The 26794-nt window shown below is 45.7% G+C and overlaps 2 protein-coding genes across 5 annotated transcripts; both read right to left on the minus strand.

The window, feature by feature from the left end:
• Nucleotides 1–1936: 1936 nt before the first annotated feature.
• LOC118216930 (retinoic acid-induced protein 1-like) lies at nucleotides 1937–12402 on the minus strand. Of its 3 annotated transcripts, none has more exons than XM_035398560.1 (7): nucleotides 11875–12402; nucleotides 8303–10953; nucleotides 7894–7987; nucleotides 5964–6013; nucleotides 5029–5115; nucleotides 4318–4372; nucleotides 1937–3655 (listed from the first exon to the last, which is right to left on the minus strand). In XM_035398560.1, the coding sequence occupies exons 2-5, from the start codon at nucleotides 10946–10948 to the stop codon at nucleotides 5074–5076; spliced, it is 2832 nt and encodes a 943-aa protein (XP_035254451.1). In that variant the 5' UTR covers nucleotides 10949–10953; nucleotides 11875–12402; the 3' UTR covers nucleotides 1937–3655; nucleotides 4318–4372; nucleotides 5029–5073. The 3 variants fall into 3 exon arrangements, with proteins under 3 accessions (XP_035254451.1, XP_035254450.1, XP_035254449.1); XM_035398559.1 differs by having other exon boundaries at nucleotides 5046–5115; nucleotides 11869–12402; XM_035398558.1 differs by having other exon boundaries at nucleotides 11869–12401.
• Nucleotides 12403–13748: 1346 nt separating this feature from the next.
• On the minus strand, nucleotides 13749–26368 carry LOC118217000 (splicing factor U2AF 65 kDa subunit-like). 2 transcript variants are annotated; one of them, XM_035398715.1, is made up of 11 exons: nucleotides 26017–26368; nucleotides 23699–23879; nucleotides 22927–23030; nucleotides 22223–22374; nucleotides 21587–21703; nucleotides 20805–20943; nucleotides 20060–20139; nucleotides 16828–16950; nucleotides 16187–16273; nucleotides 15447–15689; nucleotides 13749–15138 (listed from the first exon to the last, which is right to left on the minus strand). In XM_035398715.1, exons 1-11 carry the CDS (start codon nucleotides 26063–26065, stop codon nucleotides 15007–15009), a joined length of 1407 nt encoding a protein of 468 aa, XP_035254606.1. In that variant the 5' UTR covers nucleotides 26066–26368; the 3' UTR covers nucleotides 13749–15006. The 2 variants fall into 2 exon arrangements, with proteins under 2 accessions (XP_035254606.1, XP_035254607.1); XM_035398716.1 differs by having other exon boundaries at nucleotides 15447–15686; nucleotides 26017–26367.
• Between the last annotated feature and the right edge of the window lie 426 nt (nucleotides 26369–26794).

Here is a 26794-nt window from a genome sequence, read left to right on the forward strand (position 1 = left end):
GACTTGGGCCAATCACGTGCAACGGGAGAAGCACTTTGGACCAATGGATAGCCACGAAACCAACCATACCTCAAACGAATATCTCCCCACAACTGACAGCACACAGTGACAGTCAGTCTCTACTCCTCTTCTGAAAAGCCCTTTGCCGGTTACTGAATTCCTACAAAGAAAAAATAGTAATAATAATACTGCCACTTACATAATAACACAGTACCCACTGCCAAGTGAGTCTGATGACATCTGTCCCTACGGAGCTCAGTCACATTGAACGTCCCTTTCGATAGAACGGATTATAAAAGGACAAATAAGCGGGAGGCTTCCCAATTATATAAACACATGTCCATCTCTGCACTGTGTATAATCTCATCCATTTCACAGAGCTTGGACTGGGTAGCATTTCTGTTTAAACACCATTCACGTTGAAAAGACTGAGCAGTACAAAATGTTCCTACTTCAAGTGTGGTTAGACTGAATAAAATAAAAATTAAAAAGATATTAAATTACAAATGAATACATTCAAGCAGCCCTCAGTTAACTTATCATGAAAAGAATGGTTAAACTGCGTCTCTGAAGGTCTTGGGGATTTCTACAGATTGGTAAAAATAATAAAACAATGAATTTCAACTCAAACAAATTCAATCTTAATTTCAATGTAAAATTGTCCAGGCATGTACATATTGTGCAGTGAAATGCTTTAACACTTCAACTGTGATTGGAACATTCTGAACTGAACATTCTAATTCTGATGTCACAATCAATGCTGGTATTTGAAACGGGTGGAGTTCAAAAACACTGACGTGGAATTTTTTTAAGGAACATTCCAAAAAAACCTACTCTTCAAAGGGTTAACAGGGTGTCACTGAATGCTGTGCATCTCTGCTCAAGGAGCAGCTCACCAGAGAGAGAGCGAGAGAACAGAGGAGACTGTACTTCTTTGGACTGATCTCCCAGTTCTAACAAAAATATTGAGTCTCCCTGAGATTAATCCATTTTAAAAGTCAATCAAGTACACACTAAATAAAATCTAATTTGGAAATAAATTATATGATAATAAATGATGATAAATTAATGTCCAGCAAGAAATGGAATTTATATTTTCAGGTCTTCTGATATTTTTTCTTTTTGGTCAACCCCACACTAAGAGTTTTGACTTGCAGTGGGGTTGAGCGATGTTCAGCACACGCACTTTGAAACACTTTCCTCAGAGGTCTACAGTTAAAAAGAATTCCATGAACCTCATTTATAATAAGAGAAATGACTTTACAATGAGGCACACTAAAGAAAAGTGCATGCAAACACACACACATTTAAGTTTTTTTTTGTTTTTTTTGTTCCCCTCTCCTCTACCTTTCTTTGACCTGTTCATGACCTGGCTTTACTCCAGGGCCTCAGACATCACCTCAGTTACAGTGAGCAGAAGCAGAGCACAGACTCAGACTCACACCCCCCCCCCCCCCCCCATATTAATGTTCACCGCCCACGCAAAAGAAGAACTAGAACATCCTGAGAATTTGCAAAAATGATGCCAACAATGGGGGAAAAAAAGCCAGATATTTTGAGAGACATTATCGTCCTCTTACCTGCCCTGTTGTTGAAGTGTTTCCCATCACAGAATCACAGATTAAATACATAGAGACATATACCTCCCCACCTGGACTCTTATAAAAAACAAACAAAAGCCCCCCCCCAGACCTTCTGTTCTGTGGCCTCTTTGGTACACGCCTGAGGAAATTCTTTTTGTGAATGATGGTTTGGACCTTTACACAACGTCACCAACTTCATGGGCGGGATTCCCCACTCAAAAATTCCAGGAATCACCCGTGGTACTACAACACACACACACACACACACACACTCACACACTCACACACACACTGGAGAATAACTACATACAGCGACGTTGGCAGTGCCTCTTTCTCCACTGACACACTCACGAGTTTGGAAGGAAAGCTGAGCCAATTTAATGAACACAATAATTCAAGCACACTTTGTGGGAAAAGACTGCAGAACTCCAGTAGCTCTGAAATACAGGGTAACACTAATCAGATATTTACCCCCAAACTTACAATCACCCAATCCAATCCACCCCAGCACTGCCTGGAATAAATCATAATAATAAAAAATAAAAAATAAAATTTTTTTAAAAAACCCACACACAATTTGCTCAAACAGACCAAGTATACATACCAGGTTAAAGGTCAGGATATTATTATTATTTTTTAAATCACCTACACTGCTTGGTATTGGAAGATTCTGAAAAGAATAATTTAATTTAGGACTTTATAAGCATTATACACAGCTTTGGAACAGATGAAAGTATTTCTTACATTTCGATCTGTAAGGAACAAATGCTCACATTAGGCCTACTAACCTGGTCTGTCTTTGAAAAGGAGATTTTCTTTACATGTGGTCACTAGGTAAAATACACGGGGCACATAAAAAAAATAAAAAAAGAACGCTTTAACAAAAAGATGGCAGAGAGAACACCTTCAAGAAGTAAGGCTTGTTAAGGGACTGGCAAAATCTGTCCCATGCCGGTACAGGACAGAAACCAGGGAAACACTGCAGATGCCAACGGCCACACTAGAAAACACAAAACAAAAAGCAGAACTCATCGTGGTCTCCGGTTGCTTGTCACTAGTTCATGACAACAAGCGTAATACAGAAACTAACGAAGCCAAAAGCAGACTCCCGAGTCAGATGTTTCACACTGGCACGGACAGCCAGCGAATCAGGTACATTCAAATGCATCTCGTCTTTTGACTGAACGTTCTGCTTAACCTGAGCGCACAGCCACACACCAAAGACCTCGCTCAAAATCGTTCAGTTATGCTTGGGTTTGCTTATTCAATTTTTTTTTTCCTGAAGAAAATAGTGTATAAATTATAAATATAATCACATTTGGAACAAGAGGGCCTGAGATTGACTCCAATTGGTCAAGTGCGTTGAGCATTCTTTTGCCCCCCCCCTAAAATGCAGGCAAAATATCTGGAACATACATCAAAATATGCCTTAAATAATAATTTACCCATTTTTGACATATTTATATAAATTAATACAAAAACTTAAATATGCAAAACCCTGTTCCAGACCCAGCTAATTATACACAATTAGAATTAAAAAAATAAAAATAAAAATAAAAAACTGTTGACTGACCAAAACATTTGTAATCATTGGGCTTCTAACCTGGTCACTGGGAGGTTTTGCCAAAGCAGTGTCGTTAAATTCATAGTGTCATAGAGTCCGCTGACATCTTTAAAAACGGCCACCGAAATCTGTGGCCATGGGGCACGGCCAAACACCGCAAATTTGGATTCATGACCCCAAAAACGACACAAGTAGCCGTTCCCTTCTTACGGGGAGCCTCTCTCTAAACATCTCATCGTCTTAAGGCCTGGCGTCTCCAGTGAGGTGCACTGTGGGTACACTGGATCTGGGCGTGACTGGGGCAGGCTGCCCGCTGGAGACCAAAGGCAGCTCTGAGCAGACGGTGCCCGCCGGGCAGAACGCCGGGCACGCAGCGGAACTCAAAGGTGGAACGGAATCGGGCTGGCGCTGGACGGGGAGCCCCCGCGCGGAGCTCCACTGACGTTCTTCCCCCCCCCTTCGTCATGGCCACCGCAGCGAGTGACGGGACAGGATCACGGGCTGCAGACTGGTGAAGAGGGAGGCAGACGTGGAAGAGACAGGCCATTAACCTTCAGGGGTCAGAGTTTACATTATTAAAATGTTCTCCATTTTAAAACAATTAAAAGTTCCTTTTGTTCTTCTCGCTATGTAAAGCTGATGACCACCCAGACAATAAAACGTGATATCATACAGGTACAGAAATTATTTGGTCATCTGGGAAAAGTATCTTGAGCTAAAGGGCTTGGGACAGGATTAGGAGCAGGTAGGCGTATTCTGGGTCAGTTCTTGGAGGTAGTACCAGAACCCATCCCATCCAAGCAATAAGCACCAAGACGGAGAGGGAAGCAGCACACCCAGCCATCCGTCCTTCAGGACCAGAGCTTCCCTTCACAGCTTAGCTGATCTAACCCTTTGTAGAGTAGGTTTTTTTTGGAATATTTGTTCAAAATTCTAAATCGGTGTTCTAGAACCCCACGGTGATTGTTACATCAGCATTAGAACGTTCACAGTTGAGAACATTCCAACCACATATTTGTGATGTCATACCTTGTCTTACCTTGGTTAAGAAAGACAGCACACTTCAAGAGGAAAGATCCTGCAGAAATTAGCCCCCCCCCCCCCCCCCCCCCCCCCCCCCCCCGCAGGAAACCCGGGTCTGATCTAGCTCAAGCTAAGGGAGGAGCTTACCATGAACTCCACATCAGCTGACGTACACACGCCTCGCCCCAGAAAGCACACAGGACTGGAGAGAGGGGCAAGAGAAAGAGCGAGAAAAACAACCACGGTTAAATCTGGTTTATGGAAGTTTTCATTTGTACTATAATGAAAGAGAGGACAGCATTGACATCAGCAATACTAACCAATAAGGCCAGTGAAAAATCCATTATCCACATATATAGGACATATACTTTTTGCTAGTGTATACACACACTCCAACTTCAGCCATAATACATTTTAAAAATCAAGAGGCTGCAGTATCATTCATTTTCTCTCTCTCAAAAAAAAAGAATGTCTGCGAATAATTTTTAGAAAGTTGGAGTCAATCAGGCTAATAACACATGTATCCACGCTGAAACACACACACACACACAATACATCAGACCTGGGTCAAATATGTTTTTGTTTTGGATTCAAATACTTTTCTACGCTTTACTGATTTTGTCTGGTGCATTGGAACCAAAAAGTGCAAACCCAGCCATCTGGTCATATTGGTATGCTCAATTACACCAGGCAAGACCAACAGAGCACAGAAAAGTATTTGAATCCGTATTTGACCCAGGTCTGCAATACATACATGCACGTGTCAGAAAGGCTAAGGCTGAATGAATTTCTATGCTTTCCAATTTACAATTTAAAAGAAAGACTTCCGTGAACAATTACTATGACAGAGGTACCCACCCTGCCCAAAAGCAAACCTGGCACGGGGCTGGCCGTCGTCTTCCGTCACCTGTTCTCTGTTCTGCTCACACCTTTCAAGCATTTATTCTGGTAAACAATAGAAACAAGAAAATAAACTTACAATAGAAACTAAGACCGAAAACATTTCTTTGTTGACCATCACTAAGGCTGGGTGTTTGTCACAGAAGCCATGGGTGTCATGGATTCTGTGATTTTTGCATTTTTTTCGGCAGTTCTGTGACTTGTTCTGTCAAAGGCAAAAAGGCATGCTTCTCCTTTCTGTGATGGAACGAATTAAGGGAGTAAATGCAGCAGTGTGTCAGTGTATTTTACTTGTAGGCTGTTCATTCCTAGCAGCCAGTAACTGCCAGTTGATTTATTTATTGTTTTTAACTGCAAGAACTTGAGAGTATGTAGGTTTTCATTTCAAACAGACACTACACCTGCTGATTTCACAAATGAACACACTTTCAAGCAGAGAGGAGTGAACTAGTTCTGCTGAGGTCTGGCGACTATAACCGTAGTTTGCTTGGCAAGCATCTGAACAGCCAGGAGTGGGTGTCACACACCAACGCCCAATCTTCAAAGTGTCAGGGCGAGCCAAACTTTTGGCAGCACCGCTCCCCCCCCCCCCCCCCCCCCCCCCCTCAATTATTCCTTTATACAAAAGACGACGCCCCCACGTAAGAGTTTGAAATCAAGAGCAACGCCTTCAGAAGAGGCCTTCAGGCCAAACTGTGTGGGCTAATCATCCCATTTCAGAAAATCAACTGTGGTATGACAACTACGCAATTTCAAGGGCCGGACCTGCTTTCCCAAAACAGGAAAGGCTTCCAGCAGGGGGACACAAGGCAATTCATTCACACAGATAGAAGCAGCAAAGAATTCAGACAGTTCAGACAGAATTCGTTTTGGCTCATTTCATTCTTGACTACCTTGTGCTTTGTGCATTTCATGGTGAAGTTCTCCTCGTTGAGCACGCAGTCTGCAAAAGGAAGGGCAAAGGACGACTGGTTAAAAATCGGGACGGATCTCCATAAACCAGGGATCATCAGCTCTGGCCCTCAAATCCGAATCCAGCCCTGGTTTTCTTTTCTCCCGGGTAATCAGTGCTACCGATTGGCCAGGCCGCCTTCACACCTGACTCCCAGGCAAAGGGAGGGTGGAAAAGCAGCAGTTCTCGGCCCGTGAGAGGACCGCGAGTCGCTGATCCCTGCCATAAACGGTCGTGCGGTTCAGGCACGTGCAGGACCATCGGCGGGCCCACGTGGGAATGGCCTCCTGCACAGCGACTGACGGTCACCGCGCGAGAGCGGCCAACGAAAGGCACTGCGGCTAAAGGGCGCTAATTCACCATCGTTCGGCCTGCACAACGCGTCTACATCAGGACCCCTTTCCTAAGTGTTCATTACTACACAACACGTCTACATCAGGACCCCTTTCCTAAGAGTTCACTACTACACAACACGTCTACATCAGGACCCCTTTCCTAAGAGTTCATTACTACACAACACGTCTACATCAGGACCCCTTTCCTAAGAGTTCACTACTACACAACACGTCTACATCAGGACCCCTTTCCTAAGAGTTCATTACTACACAACACGTCTACATCAGGACCCCTTTCCTAAGTGTTCATTACTACACAACACGTCTACATCAGGACCCCTTTCCTAAGAGCTCATTACTACACAACACGTCTACATCAGGACCCCTTTCCTAAGAGTTCATTACTACACAACACGTCTACATCAGGACCCCTTTCCTAAGTGTTCATTACTACACAACGCGTCTACATCAGGACCCCTTTCCTAAGAGTTCATTACTACACAACACATCTACATCAGGACCCCTTTCCTAAGTGTTCATTACTACACAACACGTCTACATCAGGACCCCTTTCCTAAGAGTTCATTACTACACAACACGTCTACATCAGGACCCCTTTCCTAAGAGTTCATTACTGCACAACACGTCTACATCAGGACCCCTTTCCTAAGAGTTCATTACTACACAACACGTCTACATAAGGAGCCCTTTCCTAAGAGTTCATTACTACACAACACGTCTACATCAGGACCCCTTTCCTAAGAGTTCATTACTACACAACACGTCTACATAAGGAGCCCTTTCCTAAGTGTTCATTACTACACAACACGTCTACATAAGGAGCCCTTTCCTAAGTGTTCATTACTACACAACACATCTACATCAGGACCCCTTGCCTAAGAGTTCATTGCTGCACAATGCGAACGCTGAGCTGGCGGCCATAGCAGTTATGCTACACACAACTCGCCCATGTGTGTTGGAGGTGTAGCCTGCTGGCTATCAAACATGCCTGGTAGCCAGGCTGCAGGTTTGAATCCAGGACGGTGCACGGCTGTTGCAATAACCCGAGGAAGGCACGTTAACCTGAGCCGATTTCCAGGGGAACAAATGGATGGAACGAAACTAATTAACGATACAACTCCCCCTGGGATAATACTGATGATTTTAAACCATTCAGATCTAACCGATACGGTTGTCTTATTTTCCCCACTGGAAGTTTTTAGTTGATCATTAGTCTTTAGGAAGTCAAGCTCAGCCTTTCCTATTTTCCCAGCGCTAGTGTCTCTGTTAAAAAAAAAAAAAAAAAAAGTGCTACACAAATAAAACTGAATAGTACTGTGCATGCATTACGCAGGCACTATGTAGAATCAATAAAGCTTTATTAAGGCTCTCTTAATCTTCAAGACTCGTATCGGAGGAAAGGACACCACATACATCCATTTCCACCTCAACATAAATCGATATGTCCACCTACTCCCACACGAAATGAGATATTCCCTCGCGTGACGCGGACGCACGCACAAAGGTCCCACTCACCTGACAGCAGAGCACACCTGTAGTGGTACTTATTGGGACAGCCTTTGAAAAAGCAGCCCAGCGTGGCCCCCGCTGCATGGCACGTGGAACAGACCTGAAAAACCACGGAAAAACACCTGAATAGAACCACGGATATCCACTTTCTCTCTGCGGAGTCAAACACTGTTTGAGCCATTTTTAGTTGAACAGAGTAGAACATCTCACTTGGCTATACATCAGCTCATGCCTTTTCTTTTTTAATTATTCAGGAATTAGTCAACAATAAGTTCCTACGTGGACTTTGATGTTTTTAAATCATCAGAGCTACCTGTAGGGGCGAGGGGGGGGGGGTTCTCCATTTAACTCTGGCTTGATATTGGCTGGGATAAAAACTAGCATGTTTTCTCAGAAGGGAGAAGGGAGGCCTTACCGTTCCTTGCGCGAGCCTGACAGCCTCTTCCAGGCCGTACAGCCTCCCCCTCACGAGGAAGACGCCCGTGGACCACACGCCGCAGTCCTCGTGCAGCCAGAACTCCCCGGAGTGCAGCGCTTCGGCGGGGGCGCTGCGCTGGTCGCCGCGGTCCGGCGCGGGACAGGGCGTTTGGGCCGCGGGGTCCTGCAGGCTGTCCTCGTCGCAGAACCACCGGCACTGAGCCGCCAAAGCTGCGTCCCGCCTCGGCCCGGGGGACGGCCTGCGGGGCTGGGCGCCCGCCCCCCCGTCCTCCTCCTCCTCCTCCACCTGGACGCCGCCGCGTTCCCCCCGACGCCCGTCGTAGGAGGAGGTGTCCGAGTCGCTGCAGGCCTCCTCCTCCTCGTCCTTGGGGCCCTGCGGCTGGGCGGGCGCCCCGGGCCCCGGGCCCCGGCCCTTGCGGGGACGGTACGGCCCGTGGAGGTCCCCCAGATCCACGGCGTTGGCCGAGCCGCCGCAGAGGCAGCACGTCTGGTCGGCCCGCCGCCGGCCCTCCGCGTCCAGCCGGCCCAGCTCCAGGCACGAGGTGGCGGGGACCGCGCCGGGCGCCAGCAGCCCCGGGCCCGCCGGCCTCACCCGGCCCTTCTTCGGCCCGCCCGTCTCCTCCTCCAGGTAGTTGACGACAGTGCACCTGGAGAACTCTTTCTTCTCCAGGTGCACGTACGGCGCGAAGGCGGCGGCTCTCACGTCTCTCTTCTCCTCCCTGTAGGTGGCGTACTTGAGCTTGATTTCTGGCTCCTGCGGGCAGAACGCGGAGGAGGGCTGGCCGGCCCGCTTGCGCTTCTTCTTCGGCTTGCTGCTCGTCTTCGACCGCTTGGCGCGACTCTTCTGCTGCTTTCTCGTCCTTTTGGGGGCTTTCGCCACCGCTTTCTGAGGGCAGCTCTGGGGCAGGGGGCCGCCCGGCTGCCCCGCCTCCGTCTCCGTCTCCATCCCCATCCCGTTCGGGGTGGACGGGCCGGGGGACGACGTGCTGCAGTCGCGAGATTTCGCGAAGCTCCCGTCTTCGGACCCCGAGGTAGACCGCCGGCCCTTCTGCCTGCCGGGGCGGGGGTCACGGCCGCCGCCATCTTGCAGACCCGCCGCGGCCAGGTGGGCCGCCTCCATCTCCGCCTCGGAATCGCACGCCGAATCGCCGTCCGAAGCGCCTCCGGGCAGAACCGCGCGCCGCTCGCCGCTCAGGTTCTCGGGCTGGGCGCGCTGCTCCGCGGGCCGGGCGTGGCCGAACGCTTTGGGCCCGAGCGGGGTGAGGTTCACCACCACCTCCCGCCTCAGAGCCGCTAGGATGGCGTGGGGAGGCTGTTTACTCCGCCCGACTTCGCGCCCGTCCCCCAGCGTGATCCCGTTCAGGCGCTCCTCGGGCGCCGCCCGCTCCGTCTTCGCGGCGGCGCGAGTCGGCCGCTTCCTCTCGGACAGGCGCTCTGGCGGCGCCGGCGGTTTCCCCGGCGGCTGTGGCAGCCCCGCCGGCGGCGACGCCGCGCTGTTGGTAACGGGAACTTCTATGACATCGCTATCGTCGCTGCTGCTGTCCTCCGGGGAGCTGCTCACCTCCACGAACTGCACCGTGAACCTGCAGCCCTCCCCTTCCGCCGCCCTCACCCCGGCCACGTCGGCCGCGTCCTCCTCCGGACCGGGGCTGTCGGAGCTGGGGGAGTTCCGCGCCTGCGGAAGAGCGCCCAGGTCCTCCATTTCGTCTCCCGAGCTCTCAGCGGGGAAGAACCGTTCGTCCGAAGGGCTCATGAAGTCCTCGTTTAAAGAGGTATAGAGCTTCCTGGAGGCTCTCCTGGCCCGGTCAGAAGCTTCCCCTGCGCCCTGCCTCTGCTCCACCCGGGGTCGGAAGCTTGAGTATTTCCCCAAGCAGGACTCCAGATCCCAGAAGCCCCCTTTGACGCCGTTCGGCACCCCTCTCCTCTGATCTCCTTCCCTGTGCTGGGAGAACCTGTTCCCGCCTTCCGCAACGCTGTCGCCGTGACGACGCTGGAGGCCCGGGGCTCCGCCGGGCGCCAGGAGTTCGTGTTTACCGTTGAAGCCCGGAGCGTGCTGCGAGAAGCGAGCGACTCCCCCCGGCCCGCCCTTCTCCCGCTCCACGGGCGGGGCCTCTGAAAACGCCCTGAGGTGTTCAGACCGCGGTGCCAGTTCGCCTGCCTGTCGGTTGGCGGCCTGCCCCCGATACCCTCCGCCGTCCCTGCCAGCCGAACTCACGGGCCTGTGCCCCTTGGAATCGGGCGGGGGGTGCTGCGAGAGGACGCCGGCTCGAGGCAGAACGGACCGGACCCCGGGAGCGATCTGGTCCTGGGCCGAGTGAAGGTGAGACCTGTTGATGTAGGACAGCGTGACGGTGGTGTTGGAGAAGGCATTATCCGGCTGAACCTGCTGAGCCGTCAGGGAATGGCGATAGGAGGGGGAGCTGCTCCCCGGGGGCTCCACCCCTCTGCTGGAGGGGTCGCGCCACCTGGGGGCCCGAGCCAGGGGCAGGCCGCCCACGGGGGCGGGACTCCCCGGGCCGTGGCGACGTCTCCTCGACAGATCAAAAGCCGTGGGGAGGCTGCAGGTAGACGGCGACTGGGGAAGCGCATCATCCTTCGACTGGCCCTGAGATAGGCGGTCCATGTCAGCTATATAAAGCAAGGATAAGTGGAGACTCGGTAACATGCGGATTTAACTTCATAAATATTTTAAACAATCCAACTAATGTTTCAAGCAAAGCAGCAGAAAAGGCTAGGCCTTACTGGTTTAGCTGAAGAAAAGTTTGATCACATATAATCATTTTTAAATAGCTGCCGTAAGAAAGCAGGTTATTTTCCGTTACAAAAGTGCGTGAATTACACTTGATAAGCGACTTTTCTAACGTTAGGAAACCTGTACTACATTCGTAACAAATAATAGCTAGCTTCCGTTAAGTACAAGCACGTTTAGATAACGTTGCTGCCCTATACACGTTATCTTGCCAGGGAACGTTTTATAACTAGATTTCGCTCCATGAAAAATGATAGCTAGCATTGAATATGATGCACATGATAGCTAGCAATATCTTTCAACTGCCTGAGGAAAAACTCAAGAACTACTTATCATAACACGCTAACTTAATAGAGGCTATAATTATGTTACTCGTTACCTGCCTAATCTAACCCTTTCTTTCTAGCTAGCTAGCAGTGGTAATCTCAAGTAAAGTTGGATGGCTATCAATTAGCTCGCTAACATTCGTTAGCCTGCACTTAATTTTGAACTCCGATGCAGTTTCTTTGCTGGCCAACTACCAAGCTAGCAAGCAAACTATTAAATTCGATATGGCTGTAAATTATCATTCATGTAAGAGTGAGCTGAGTGGGTATCTGGCAGACCTTTTCCCATCTCCACATGCAGTCCCCTGCTAGCTATCCTACCTCTGGTTCTATTGTCAGAGGCCAGCAGCTAACTTAGCCTGTCAGCTAGGCCTTTCGCAGCCGAAACAAAAGAAGCTGCGTTCGTTTAGTTGGCTGGCTAGCTAGCTAGCTAGCTACCTAGCTACGTTAGCTAAACGACAAACTTACCGATACCTGGAGCGGGGATTTAAAAAGAAAAAGAATTGGAGCAGAAAGCAGCGTCGCCTCTCATTTCGTTGGAAGTCCAGTTCCCTAACAAGCTAAATATAGCTGCCTGTATCGTTTCTTCCGCTAAAGTTAATACAATGAATAGACAAATCCAAGGCTAGGCTCCAACGCCATAAAACACTTCCTGAAACAGCACAGTAACTAGAGCACTGGAGCAGACCTCTTCCCGAACAGGCCAACAATCAGCTGGTAGCCATATCGTACGGCATCATGGGAAATTTATTTTACATAAAGGACAAGAGCGAAATTTGGTTAGCCTACCTAATCTATGACTTTTTGAATTTCAAACAATAAACGGTAGCTTATGCTTTCATTTTGTAGAAAGGCGAATCCTGAGTTGTAGTTTTCAGGGAACAACTTTTAAAACGTAAAGCCCAATACCCGATCGAAAGGTAGATAAAGTTAAATAGCAGGACACTTGTCTGTAGCCTGTATGGTTTATGTTTTCTTATTAGAATGAATAATGGACTTCTTTTACAACAACAATAATAATAATAATAATAATACTTTTGTGTTGTTTTTGTAAACCATATATATTAATAATTTTCATAATTTATATTTAATTTACATGTACATTTCATATTTCTGTCTTCTGTGAGTATACGCTATTGAAGGGTTAACATGTTTCTATCTGAATTATTATTATTTGACAAGTTAAAACAATGTATTTTGTCCTGTTCAACATTTGTTGTTATCGTCTATACAATAAGAGATGATAAGGCGATTCAGACCCTGATATCTTAGAATCTTCCAACACCCACGAGCCTTGAACCAAAACCAAAAAGGGAGTATGAAACTGGAGGTTGGGCAATAAATTTTACTTTTTTTTTACAAGGTGGTTGTCTTTGGTACTCAAAAAATGGTTGCAGTCTCTCTTAATAATGCTTTTTTTTAGTATGGTGTCTGTAATAAAGACCCTTATAATTGGGTCAAGTGTGTTTTCCTGACTGCATTTCCTCTTTATTACAAGTCATAATAATAAATACAAATACAATAGCGTTCCAGCAGCTTCCCTGCTTGGCCCTAATAATCATAATAATCTGTAGCAAACGCATCAAACAACAACCCACAAACATTTCATATTGACTGCCGTTAGGACTGCACTCACCTTTAACATACGTACGATATCGACAGCTCCTGAAATAGACATGTCCCCACCTGACCCACCAACTACAGCATCATGGTAAAATAAATGTATGAAAACTGGTCAGGAGATGCATTCATTTATTCAAGGCATGGCAGTGGTAAGTCAGCGTATACAAAAAAAACCAGCACTTTCCCCAATATGCGCTCACAGTCAAAACTACACTTTGGAGATATTAAAGATTTTTTTTTTAAGCACTGAATGGGATTTATTCCCCCCCCATCCTCCAAAGAAGCTTCGCAAGTTCACAATCAAGACACAAAAACAAACAAATCTTTATGAAGAATTTGGATCATTCTGGAGTACAAGCCCCCCCCCCCCCCCCCCACCCCCTCCCACGCCGCCTCCCAGGTGTCAGAAAAGTGCATGTAAAATACAGATCGATACTACGGGTCAGCACTGTTGCTACAGTAACACCTCATTTCAAACAATTTGTACCCGACACATTGGAGCAATGGGTCATGACAACAACTGGATACATAACTAAAACCACGCAGTTAACTCAACCTGTTTATATCTTATTAATTAGTACTTTTTGTACCCTGGTGTTTGCAAAAAGCAAATTGAAATGAACCGGAACAGAGCCATTCTTGTAAAAGAGGATTTACATTCAGACAGACATACGTAATTCACATAATCTCAAACCAATTATTGAAAAAAATATTCCAACTCCAGGTATTTTTAGAGCATTGCTCTTTTTAAGGGATATACACAAAAATGTAACTCATACTTCAGTTCCAACACCAATTTAGTGTCAGTGGTAGAGTAACAATAATGCACATACATACATACATACATTTCTTAACATATTACACAATGAATGTACAGTGCTTAGTTAAAATGGAACTAAATTTAAAGGAAATTACTCTCAAAATGTTTCTCACATGTGTTCTACTAAAGTGCTAAGACTAAATCCAATCAATAAATATGTGTATCTTGTACTCTGAAATATAAAATAACTCTGGTTTTTATAGTTATTTTGGGTTGGATACATATGCAACCATTTGAAATGCGACTTTAAGGTTGACAGCATAAAGCAATATTATTTTTTTCTACATTTTCATTCCAATATGGGTCAGTCACAGCACGAGGTTGATGGTAAAACAAGCGGAAAGATTATCTTAAAATGGTAGTTTTTTTATATTACTTTTGTTTCAGGGTTTGTTTTTGATTGGCCCAGGCATCTTCAGTGTGAGATGAAAGATATTATAGATATTTACAGATGTTTCTGATGACCTAACAGCTTTACAATGGCCGCAGGGCCGTTTGCAGGTACTTGGTCTAAAGCAGGAGTCCGCCACTGGATTATTTGCTAAAGACCTTGATTAGTAGAAGCAGGTGTGTTACTGCTTGGTAGAAACAAAAGCCTGCACCCACACCGGCCCTTTCTGGGTAAGATTGAGGACCTCTGGTCTAAAGCAAGAATATACTTTTCCAAGAAACTCCAAAGCAATAATGCACAGTGATGTTATGCCTCCAGAGGTATTATGTGCATTCATTACCTGATTATTATTAAAAAGAATGGCATTCAATCTGCTTTATTTATACCACAAACCCACCAAATGCCCCCCCCCCCCCCACAGCCATAGTAGTCTCCATATAAGCAACATAAAAACTGTCTGGGCTAGTCAAAAACATACACAAATTATTTTTGTAAAACCCCATAAAAGCAAAACTATCCCTTTAAGAAGAAAAAAAAGTTTTCAAAAATCTTTCTTGTTTTCGTACGCCTACGGGCAAATGAGGAAAAAAGTGTGGAGCAGAAGGCTGTACAAAGGGGAACATACTCAATCTGCACCGGACAGAGGGCCGGACCTCGTGGCCAGGGAGGACCAGGCTGTTTTACAGGTTTGACCTGTACTGTTCCCGTGCCCGCTCATCCCCAACACTCCCCCCCCCACACCCCCCACCCCCCCCACGTCCTTGGCGTTTTATCAGAACTCGTGCCTGTGGTACATGTCTGGGTCGTAGTACTTGGTGACGACCACTCTGTTGGCGAATTTTCGGCCCGTCAGCGCCTGCATGGCCTTCTGACAGTCCGCTGCTGAGACGTACTCCACGAAAATCTGCCGGGGGGAGAAGACGCTCATGAGCAACGCGCCACACGGAGCTACGGAGCCCGTGCCTTCACTACATCTGCCGAGGAGCGATACGATTTGTAAAAAGATCTTCCCCACATCATTAGTGAACCATGCAGTGAACGATTACATCAACAGTATTCTTAAGTTTTCATTCAGCAACGAAGGGCTTTTCAACCCCCCCCCCACCCCCCCACCCCCCTCACACCCCTCACCTTCCCGCAGCCTGGCACCCCCCCCACCCCCTACTCCGCCCCCTCACCTGCCCTCACACCCCCCCCCCCCCCCCACCTCACCTTCCCGCAGCCGGGCACCTCCACGCCGTCGACGGGACGGGGGATCTCGATGGAGCGCACGTTCCCGTACTTGCAGCACTCCTCGCGGATGTCCTCCAGGATCTCCTCATAGTCCTCGTCGTCCACCAGCTCCTCGGGCATTACCATGTTCAGGAGGCAGAGCACCTCCGTGGGCATGCCCGAATTCTGCAGCGCCTGCAGGCCCGGGACCTGCAGCGTCACCGGGGTCTCGATGATGGACGTCTGCTCGGGGGAAATCCAGGGGAGGGGGTTAACGAACAGACAGATAATTTGCTAATTTTTGGCTGAATCCCTCCAGTCCACAGTCCTCTGTGTGTTGAACCACAAGCAGTGAATTTACTCTGGGGGCAAGCTGGATTATGGCTACATTCTCTTTCTAGCCCGGTGATTCTTAATGCTCACTTTTGTGTCACAAAAAAAAAGCAAAATGTTATTTTTATTTCCTCTAAATTGCTACCCTTCCAAACCTTGCCTACCCTCACCAAACATATTAGACATCTTTACAAAGCAAAACAGCATTTAACAACCCCTCTTCAATGCTTTTAAAATGTGACATTTTTTGTACAACCTATGACTACTGACTCTGAAAATTGAATATTGTAGTCTCTTCACACAACCTTCTCAGTCCTCAGTAAAACCCATTTATGGACTGAATACAGTGCATACTCTTTAGTCGTCCTTGTAAGTAGATAAGTGCTCATAAAATGAGCCGTACTCACAGGATTAGCATTTTTAGCTCCCACGCTTGCCCTCTGAACGATCAGTTTTTTGTCCCCAAGTTGCATGCCATTGAGTCCTGCCACAGCCTGAAAAAAAAAACACACACACGCACACACACAAGCGCACACACACACACGCGTACACACACGAACACACATACACACACACAGACTTAATTATGTTAGCTCCCCAAAAAGACTGGGAGAACAATGTGAAGTGAGAAAGTGCCGTTAGTGTGTAATACCTATCCATGGTCTGAACTCTCAGTGTTAAGTGGTGAACATTTTGTGATCTTGATTTTGCACACTTTTAGTCCTTCAGAGAAAAATCTGAATTCTCTTCATGGCATTACAGAATGAACAAATGACCACTCCAAAGTGTCACTGAGTAGATGAAAAAAAAATTCCTTTTCTATAAACAAGGAGGAAAAACCATTAACTAACAATATATTTGAATGTTTAATTTCCTCTAAATTACTATGATAAACTCCATAACCATTTACAAACGATAATTAGCAAATTAAAGATGTCGAGCAAATATAGTTTAAAAAAATACATTGATTTTTATGTTTATGGATTAGCCAAAATAATTCACTTAACAAATGACTAGTTAAGGAGACCCCATTACGGGTCACTCATACCTGGTCAGTCGCACTGATATCTACATATTCGCAAAAGGCGTAACCTTTGGACAATGAGGTCGCACTGTCCTTCACAAGGTTGAAAGCTTTGAGCGGTCCAAACGATGTCAAGAGCTCCTTCACCTGCACAAGAGACCGAGACAAAGGAACCAATCAGCTTTGCCAAAGCAGCCACCTTAGCAACCTGCATGACACTGTTAAAAGTTCTACCGTATATTGTTGGAACATTCCAAACAACTGGAAAGGCCAGAAGTAACAGCAATATCGTGAAAACCTTCTCTGTAATTTTTAATGTGTCAGCCAAAGAACTACTAATGAAATCTTGCTATTTTGCAAATAAATGACACACTAGCCTTGTAATTCTCTTATACTGTACCAGGACACATACGTCACATTTTGTCCATTCCATTATCATTTATATAATTTATACAATTGTGATTTTATTTCACCTTAAAGAATCCTCAAAACAAGCAGAAAAATCAAACAAAGATTTAAAAAAATCCAAATTGTGTCCACCATGAGGAAAAACCCTCAAAGCTAAAGACTTTGATTAATTGAACTCTATTAGCCCAATTTAAAATTATTTGACCAATTATTTTTTGTTAATAAAAAAATAGGGAAAAAAAACATCATTACCTCATTATGCTCAATCAAACAAGTGTGTTCATTTTTATATTAATGCAGAGAAAACAACTGCTGTGCTGAAAAAGCCAAATTCCAAAACAAAATGGCGGTACAACTATGGGCATGATATACAACATAAACATAAACCTCAGGTACCCTGTATGACTTCATATTTCCTGAAAATACAAACGTTTGCTTTTCGTGCATTGGGAGTATTGGCTCGGATTTAAAAAAAGTCTCAGAAGCAAAAATGCATTACTGGCTTCACAACCAGTACACCAGTACACTCATATTAAGGAAGCTGTTCGCAAACTAAGAAAGACACACAAATACACCCCAATTACAAATAGAACTGATCGTACATTAGATCTGAAAACATACATACATATATTTTACATTTCTTATCAAAGCTTCACAAAAAAAAGGTTTTAAGGTAACCTTTAAATTATAAATACATGTAAAAAGAAGAGCCCCAAATATCATCAGACTTTCATAGTAATAAAGACATTTGCCTCTGCACCCCCCCACCCCCACCCCCAGCCCACCCCGCACAACCATAAAAACCAAGGAAGTCACCCCCTTGTGGGTCTGAGCGCTCTCCATTGGGGTGATGGAAAGAGAGGGAGGAGGCGAGAAGGGGGCCCCCTGCTGGCTGAGGGGGTGTATCCGTGTGAGGGCCGGAATGTCTTACTTGCCTTGCGTTACATGTTGGCATGGCAGCAGTAGGTCAGTACTACTGAACAAATTATGTGCGAAGGCCTAACGATCTTACAGCCCCTAGCTGGGGACAAAGTGGGGGAACAAGAATGAAAGAGCTGTGAGTATCAGAGCAGTGGCAGCGACTGCATAAAAAAATGAATAAACGATAAAATATGATTAACAGTAGGGCACAGTCACGCTGTTCGAGCTCAACCTGCACGTCACAGTTAACTTTCCCATTCAAACGAACAGCACAACTGCAGAACAGTGACATTCTTGCAACTTATCTTTCGGATCTTAAATCTTAATATGGAGCACTGTAAAAAAAATTTTTTTTTTTTTTTTTTGCATTCGGCCAATAAAATACCTTGATTTCTAACTGTATGAGAAATTAGACGTTTAACATTGGCACGCAAACCAGGTGTTAAAAGTACAAGGTAAAAATATCTCAGATGAACAATAAATTAATCCTTTTCAATCAGCATCTTTGACATTTATGGTGTGCATTCAGCTGAATAACAATTCGCATCAGATGCTTGTGTAACATGAATAGTGTAAAATGACTAATCATTTTCTGCTTCACCCAAAGAAAAAGGGAACGGTGGGTTTCACCACATCTCAAAACTGAGTCAATCTATCTGAACTGAAACCAAAAAATAGGCTGAAACAGTGCCAAGATAATTCATGTACAGCTAACTGTACATAAAGACATTTGAAAAGAAGAATTTATGAAACCAGATGTTATATATAAATATATACATATAAATGTGGATCATGTAAATAATATCATTTTATATATGATATTGATAATCATTTTTCATCATCTAGATGAATGCATTCTTTTTCGGGAATATAATTTAGATCAAATCAACTTTATTGAAGCAATCTTTCATTACTCCAGTTATTCAAACTTGTCATCTTTTAAAGGGCTATAAATATTTGTACAAGGAAAACCAGACGCTAATGTGAAACTCTATGGTCTATTTGTGTGTGCTGTGGAGGACCTTCAGAACAGCAGGCTAATAATGGAAACTCACGTCTGTCTCAGAGACGTTTTACGAAAAAGATTAAAATGTTTGCTGTTTGCGTGGCAGTACACCACAAGCTGCGTGTACAGCCTCCGGCTAATTTGTAGACATACAAACAGATTTCACATTACAAACACAAGTAATCCAAGGCAATGCAATTTGGAGAAAAGAGGGGGAAAAACCTGCAGGAGAACAATTATTATCTGTTAACTGTCATGGGCTTGAATGTGCAAGGTCTGGGGACTGAGTTTGTGATCGTGAGGTTGCCGGGTCAAATCCCTGGCTATGCCCCTGAATGAACTTCACCGGAACGGGCACTGGAAATATACGCAGGTGTGTAAATGGGTAATGTGTGGGAAATGTAAGCAATGAAGTACCACAGGAAAAAGGCATCTGGGTACTGTGTATCATGCATTTTTATCCTCAGACTCTTTACAATAATGGTTAAAAAAAATAAAAAATAAAAAAATCACACAGAGAAAAGATAAATGATAAAGAGCCAGCAAATTTTCATGCTAATTCAATAAAAAAAGTTGTCTACAGCTGATAGATCTATCATCTTATTTTAAAGAACTGAGAGAAATAAAATACTTATTGCGGAAATGATTAACCGATGTTGTTATGCGAGTGTAAAGCTAGTGTTGATATCAGGTCACTCTGTCACGGCGCAGTTTCCGTTTGCTGGAATCTGCACACGGTGCAGAATCACTTCGCTCCCGGTTCTGTTTTCAGTGAATATTTACTAACCACCGGAAAATATGAGCGCAAGTTACTGCACCTCGCAAAAGAAGGGGAGCCAGAAAGCGTGCGGTTTGTGCTACGTGTGCGTCGGAGGAGAGTGACGAATGCGAGAAGTCCGATTTGGCAGAGAGGTCAAGTACCTGATCGTCATTGAGATAGTTTGGCAGTCCACCGATGAAAAGTTTGTGCGGGGAGTCGGGGACCACTGTGGAAACCACACCTGCCCAAGACAACACATACGACACAGCACACAAACACAGCAAAGCCTCACACACAGGCCACTCCCACACACAGGCGTACGGGACGACTGCATGCTCACATTTCACTGTCCCACTTTGATGCCATCAGCTATGTTTACTTATACGTTACGGGCACAACACTGTAATGGTCCTGATCGCATGCAGCTACCCGTGGCTAACTCTACACCATACACACCATGGTCCTGAGAATGGACCTTTAAACACGGCTCTACAGAAGCACATAGCTCTAAACATGAGGAGAAAGAGAATCAAGGACGCACCTGGAATCTAGAAAAGGGATGTAAATGTTCTGTATGAATGTTAAACTGTATCATTTTTAAGGGCTCTCCACACAATAATAGTGTGTAATAAGGTCCACGGTGTATGTAATACTGCAATATGGCATACACTCAAATGCAGGTTCACACACACAAGGTTACTAGGCAAATACAGGAGACAAGTCCAGTAATCTAGTAACACAAGCTAACGTGACACAGATGTAATTCCCCAAACTGGGTATCATGTCAGATAAGATCACATAAGAAGCCTGTGTTTAACCCCCTGTTAGCAGGCCCTTGGCTAAGCAGTGCGACACCGCTCAGAGAGCAGAGAGCAGGTAAAACCCAAGGCCGTCCGTGACACACACCTGGGACGTGAAAGGCGGGCTGCTCCGAGATGCCGGGCAGGGGGCGGTAGTCGTGCGGCCGTCTGATCTTTAAAGACTGCCCCTGGAAGATGATCCCGTCGAAGGCCATCGCCTGCGTGGTCTCATCCACGGACCGAAACTGGATTTACACGGGGGAAAAACATACAAACCACAAAACCGCAAATTACTTACAGCATACCACAGGAACACATTACACAGAGCACACTATGCTCTAGGCTCAGAGACTGATACCCACCGCACTTCACATCTTAGGATACAGGAGGAGGAAAATATGGTAGAATAGTACAGCACTGCAGTTCTACATTCATTTACACTACACCAGCGTGGATTGCTACACAAAATGGACAGAGCGAAGCCACAATTTCACTAGATAAAAGTGGCATAGAGCTGTACAGGGCGATCTAGCTGTTCTTCAGCCACAGCACACAGAAAGGGGGCGGGGCTCTTGGGTGGCGTATCTAGCTAATGCGCTAACCCGCTGGCAGAGTGGTATCACGGGAATCTGTGGGCTGGTTATTCCCCCGCCTTGCTGCACAACGGCGCCCCCTCTGGTTGACCGCGATTGCGATCTGGCCGTGTCAGATGTGTGAGCAGTGTACTTGCACTACAACCGGGCAATAATGAATTGAGGGAGAAAAAAAAACACATAATAGCCAAGAAGAAGTGGTTTAAAAATACTGACTTTGAAAGAGCAGGGTGGGGTGGACTTCCGGCTGTTTTACAGCAGCGGTGGTGGTGAGATGACACTGGAGGCCGCTCACCTCTAGGAAAGCAAAGTTCTTGTCCTGGTTGATCTGCACGGCAAGAACAGGGTTGCTGGGGGCCTGGGAGAGACCCGCCAGCCGCATCTGGGCATTAAAGAAATCTGCCATGGACTCCTGGAAACAGACACACAACAGAGTACGTTCACCTGGCGGTGGAGGCGGATTTCAATCAAATCACACAACCATAACATAACAACTATGTGTACACACGTATACACCAGGCAACATAGACACATAAACATTTGCTATCCACATATAGTTAAAATAATTTAAAAAGCAAAACTGGATGTATAGTACCTTTAGAATAATTCATTTTGGGTTGTTGTTTTCAGTTGTTCACATTTGTCAAATTTTGTGTTTCAGTCCAAAAATGAAAAAGGATTAAATTAAAAATGAAAAGCCTGTGTGTTTACGGGCAGCTTGAAGACATGCTTGTGTAGTGCCGTCAGCAGCAGCCAGCCCCACAGCACAAGCCATACTTGGCCAGGGATTGGCCCAGGGAAACAGAAGTCATCCAACGTTTCTGTACGGGCGCCATTGTACAAACTGGTGTTCCAAAACGTAATAAAAGAAAGCAAAAGCAGGAAGAAAAGTTGGTCTAAATGGGTATTAAACAGGTAAAGGCAAGTTCACCTCAGTCACCCCAAAAGGAATATTGCCAACGTAGAGTCTTCTGGCCTGCCGGGTCATCTGGCTGCCCACCATTGGCACCTGTGTGGGCGTGACCGCCATGCCGCTGGTCGTAGAGGTAGCCAGCAGAGCTATGGTGGGGATCTGCCCAGCAGCTGAGAGAGAGGGAGGGAAGGAGAGAGAGAGAGCGAGGGAGGGAGAGAGAGTGAGAGAGAGAGGGAGGGAGGGAGAGAGAGAGAGTGAGAGAGAGAGGGAGGGAGGGAGAGAGAGACAGAGAGAGGGGGAGAGATTGAGAGAGAGATTGTAAAAACATATTCAAACTTACTCCAGGTCATTTTGACAGGATTGTGACCTTAATTGACCTTTAATTAGACCATCCGAGGAGAGTGTGGGCGGAGGCTGAGGACAGTGTGGGTGGAGCCCGAGGACAGTGTGGGCGGAGCCCGAGGACAGTGTGGGCGGAGCCTGAGAACAGTGTGGGCGGAGCCTAAGGACAGTGTGGGCGGAGCCAGAGGACAGTGTGGGTGGAGCCCAAGGACAGTGTGGGCGGAGCCCGAGGACAGGTGTGGGTGGAGCCCGAGGACAGTGTGGGTGGAGCCCGAGGACAGTGTGGGCGGAGCCCGAGGACAGGTGTGGGTGGAGCCCGAGGACAGGTGTGGGTGGAGCCCGAGGGCAGTGTGGGTGGAGCCCGAGGACAGGCGTGCTACCTTGCATGGCCTTGTACTGCATCGGAGTGATGTGCTCAAACCCTGGGGGAGGCACGTCCCAGTATTTGCAAGTTCTTTTCTTTCGCATTCTTCTCGGAGAATAGCTGACCAACAAAAAACAAAGGAGGTCAGCTCATCACTCATATATACATATATATACACAAAGACACACACATATATATCACCCCCCCCCCCCCGAAAAAAATAGAATCACATATCTTCATAAATGAATAAATGAAAGCATGTTCACTGAAATTTTTTTTCTTCAAATGAGCGTCCAGGAATGCATTGGATTCCTGAATGAAGTTTCATTGTGAGGGTGTAATCTGTGCTAAATAAAAATGAAGCAAGTTTGGATCAGGGTACCTGTGGGAGTAGTGTACCTACGCCTCCTTTAAGGTGAGGTAAATTGTGACGGATACAATCTGTTTCTTAAGTTGGGAAGAGCACTGCTGAGTCTCCTTAAGAGCAGGCCGGTTGGGGTGTGGCTAACTTTACCTGTGCTTCTTTAAGCGCAGGCCAGCTGGGGTGTGGCTAACTTTACCTGTGCTTCTCTAAGCACAGGCCGGATGGGGCATGGCTAACTTTACCTGTGCTTCTTTAAGCGGAGGCCGGCTGGGCGTGGCTAACTTTACCTGTGCTTCGTTAAGCACAGGCTGGCTGGGCGTGGCTAACTTTACCTGTGCTTCTTTAAGCGCAGGCTAGGCTAGGCATGGCTAACTTTACCTGTGCTTCTTTAAGCGCAGGCTAGGCTAGGCATGGCTAACTTTACCTGTGCTTCTTGTGGTCGCGGGAGCTGCTCCTGCGGTCGCGGCTCTTGCGGTCGCGGTCGCGGCTCCGGCTGCGCTTCTCGCGGCTGCGGCTGCCGCGATCCTTGCTCCAGCTGCGGTGCTTGTCGCCGCGGGCCAGGGACCCGCTGCGGCTGCGCTTCCTGTGCCGCTCCTTCTCCCGCTCTGAAACCGGGGCCCGGGATTAGGACCGAGGCAGAGACAGAGCCAGACAGGATGTGACACGCGGCGCGGAGGAGGGAGAGGGACGGGCAAAGGCTAGCGCGCGTCAACTGAAAACTAAACGAACCAACGAAGAGCCTACAAAACACCAGAGGCTGCTTCTGTAAGATGCATTTACAGGGGGGAAGAGGAAAACACCACATTTAGGGGAACATTTTTTTTTTTTAATTAAAATGATTTAGACTTTTTAGAATTCAAAGCATTTCTGACAGCTCTTGCAGATTGTTCGTTATTCAGATGTCAACTGCATACCTGGTGTCAGATTCAGTTTTGTAGAATGCAACATCTCATGTACAAAGACAGCACTACACACTTTATAGACACAGGTACAACCCTTCAAAGCAGTGGGATTTCAGTAGATCAATGTCAGCTTAAAGTAATTAGTTGTTCAGATTCAAAAGTGTCAACGTAGTGACACATTGAAGTCATTCATGCATTAGAGATTCGCTGGGCCCAACGCACTGGGATAGAGTACTCTCGATCTCTTTATTCCTAAAGTAACTGCAATGCTCACATTCTGATTTCATTCTCTACAACCTGTTCTCTTCACCTCTTTCCCTCCCGCTGAGTTTCTGTTGCTATGTTACAGTACACAGCAACAATGGCACAGATCTGTACATGGTCACGCTTCCTCACACAAATTCCTAATATCTATAAAATTGGGAACATTTTGAAAATGTTAGCCTCAGTCGCCGTTTAATTGAAGGCATTACGTTCCTTGCTTTGATTGCTCCCGTCCTTATAACAGGTTAGTCCCTGAAAAGTAATCCTGATAAGCATCCTCCTTTATGTATCTTGAAATGTTTGGGTGTCGACAGTAGGAAGACTGGAGTTTTTTCCCTAGTCATTTCAATTTTAGTGCACGTTTTCCATTGACCCAGTTTTTCTTCTGCAATCAAAAACATTTTTATACATACAGAAGTTCACCTGCAGGGTTTATACTGGCTGGTGAAGGGGCATTCACGAGTTAATGTTCTACTGCAAAAAAAATACACGAAGTAAATCAACATTATGCCTCCAGTTATATGTGTATATCACTTGACTGTTTTTTTTTTTTAACTACTTAATCTTATTCACAAATACAACCTGAGACTGCGACGACCAAAAAAAGAAGTCCTGACACAATACAAAAACGAATATTAATATCAAAAAAGCGAAGAAACCGTATTGAATAATTCTGTTCATGTGTATAACCTCTGGAAATACAACGTCGTTTACAAGTTTAGGTGCATATCGGGGAGTAAGCAAGATAGCTCTTCTGCAACAGCACAGAGGCACAGAGCTTAATCTAGAGACCGTAACTTGCAAATAATTGCTCGTTACCATCTAGTTCACGATATAATTACGCTCGCGATATTAGTGCTATCTACAGTAAATCTAGCTTCCTACACCAATTCACATGCTAAGTTCACCTTTAACCTGGCTTGACAGCACTAAAACCAGCAGTCATAATTCAGATTCAAGTAGCTTTATAACTAGCATAAACGTGAACTACCACCAGTTAACTGCAACAATAACTATAAGGGCGAAATAACAGTCCACGAAACATTATTGCCATGGCATGTCTTCCAAGCTGCGAGGCAAATGTGTATCACGTTGCACGTAAACTGTGCGTTACTAATAGTAATAACGACCTCATGTGAAAGGTGCGGCACAGTCATATTAGCTAACGTTACAAGGGCCAGTAGCGTTTTAGGTCTTGGACATACAGCCAACGCACATTCAATGAAATCGTACTGCTGAGTAGCTAGCTTGCTGGCAAGCTAAATCAATGTATTAATGTTAGCTAACAATACGAAAGGCCTTTCTGCTATATCTAGTCTAATGGGAAGCGAGCTAGCAGATGCATTTGTTTCCGTCTGCGAGATTCAAATACACTTGCTAAAACCAGCAAATTATTGCACAACAATTCACCAAACGCACAAGTTCGCAGCTAGCTATGCTGGCTACAGCCAAGACAGTGAGTATCTGTCTGGCTAACGTTAGCAAATAAAACTAGATATGGGTTGCGCTAGCAAATAAGCAAGCAAGCGATTCCTGGTTAGCCGAGTTACCCATTTCACCTTGACCAAAAACTCACCCTGTCGGTTTTCACTCAGCTGTTTTTCGAACTCGTCGAAGTCGGACATTATCTTTCCGATATTGTAAACCTTACTGCGGATTTTTGGGTCAGCCTTGAAGCTAACTAACAACCTACTGACATGGGACTATTACTCCACTGACACCGTCGCATCGGCCGAAGTAGTTTCTTCTTCTATGGTTTTAAAGCAGCTTAATACTCGAAATACAGTACAGTATCACCACCTCCAATAGCCTACTTTAGTATACAAAGATACGATAAGAGAGAACTAGATAACCACACTTTAGGCTATACAAAAAAATAAATAAAGTAATAAAAATCGAACAGTCCAGTAGAACATCTGAAAATGCAACGGTCATAACGGACTCTGAAATGTCACAGCCCAATTGACTTACGTTAACGTAATTGATCTGAAACATGAAATAATAATAATAATAATAATAATAATAATAATAATAATAATAAGGTATATGGTAGTTGTCGTGTAAATACAAACCGTTTACATTTGATAAAAATGAAACCAACGGTATCCTATTCAGGATCTAATTTTAACAGTAGCCTATTATCTCATGTTAAAACTAACGAATCATGTAAACTTTTGGACACTCATAAATCAGTGACCAAGCTGTCGGTATGGCAGTAAGTACAACAGAGTTACTAATTTTATGTTCTGGGATAAGTTCACAGGCAGAGCCGTTGCTAGTGGTGTGAAAGGTGGTGACGATTTTAGGGGCCCACAGCTAAAAATACATTTTATTTGTTTTATTAAAAAAGGGGG

This window comes from Anguilla anguilla, chromosome 17 (assembly GCF_013347855.1).
Source record: "Anguilla anguilla isolate fAngAng1 chromosome 17, fAngAng1.pri, whole genome shotgun sequence".
Classification (NCBI taxonomy): domain Eukaryota; kingdom Metazoa; phylum Chordata; class Actinopteri; order Anguilliformes; family Anguillidae; genus Anguilla; species Anguilla anguilla.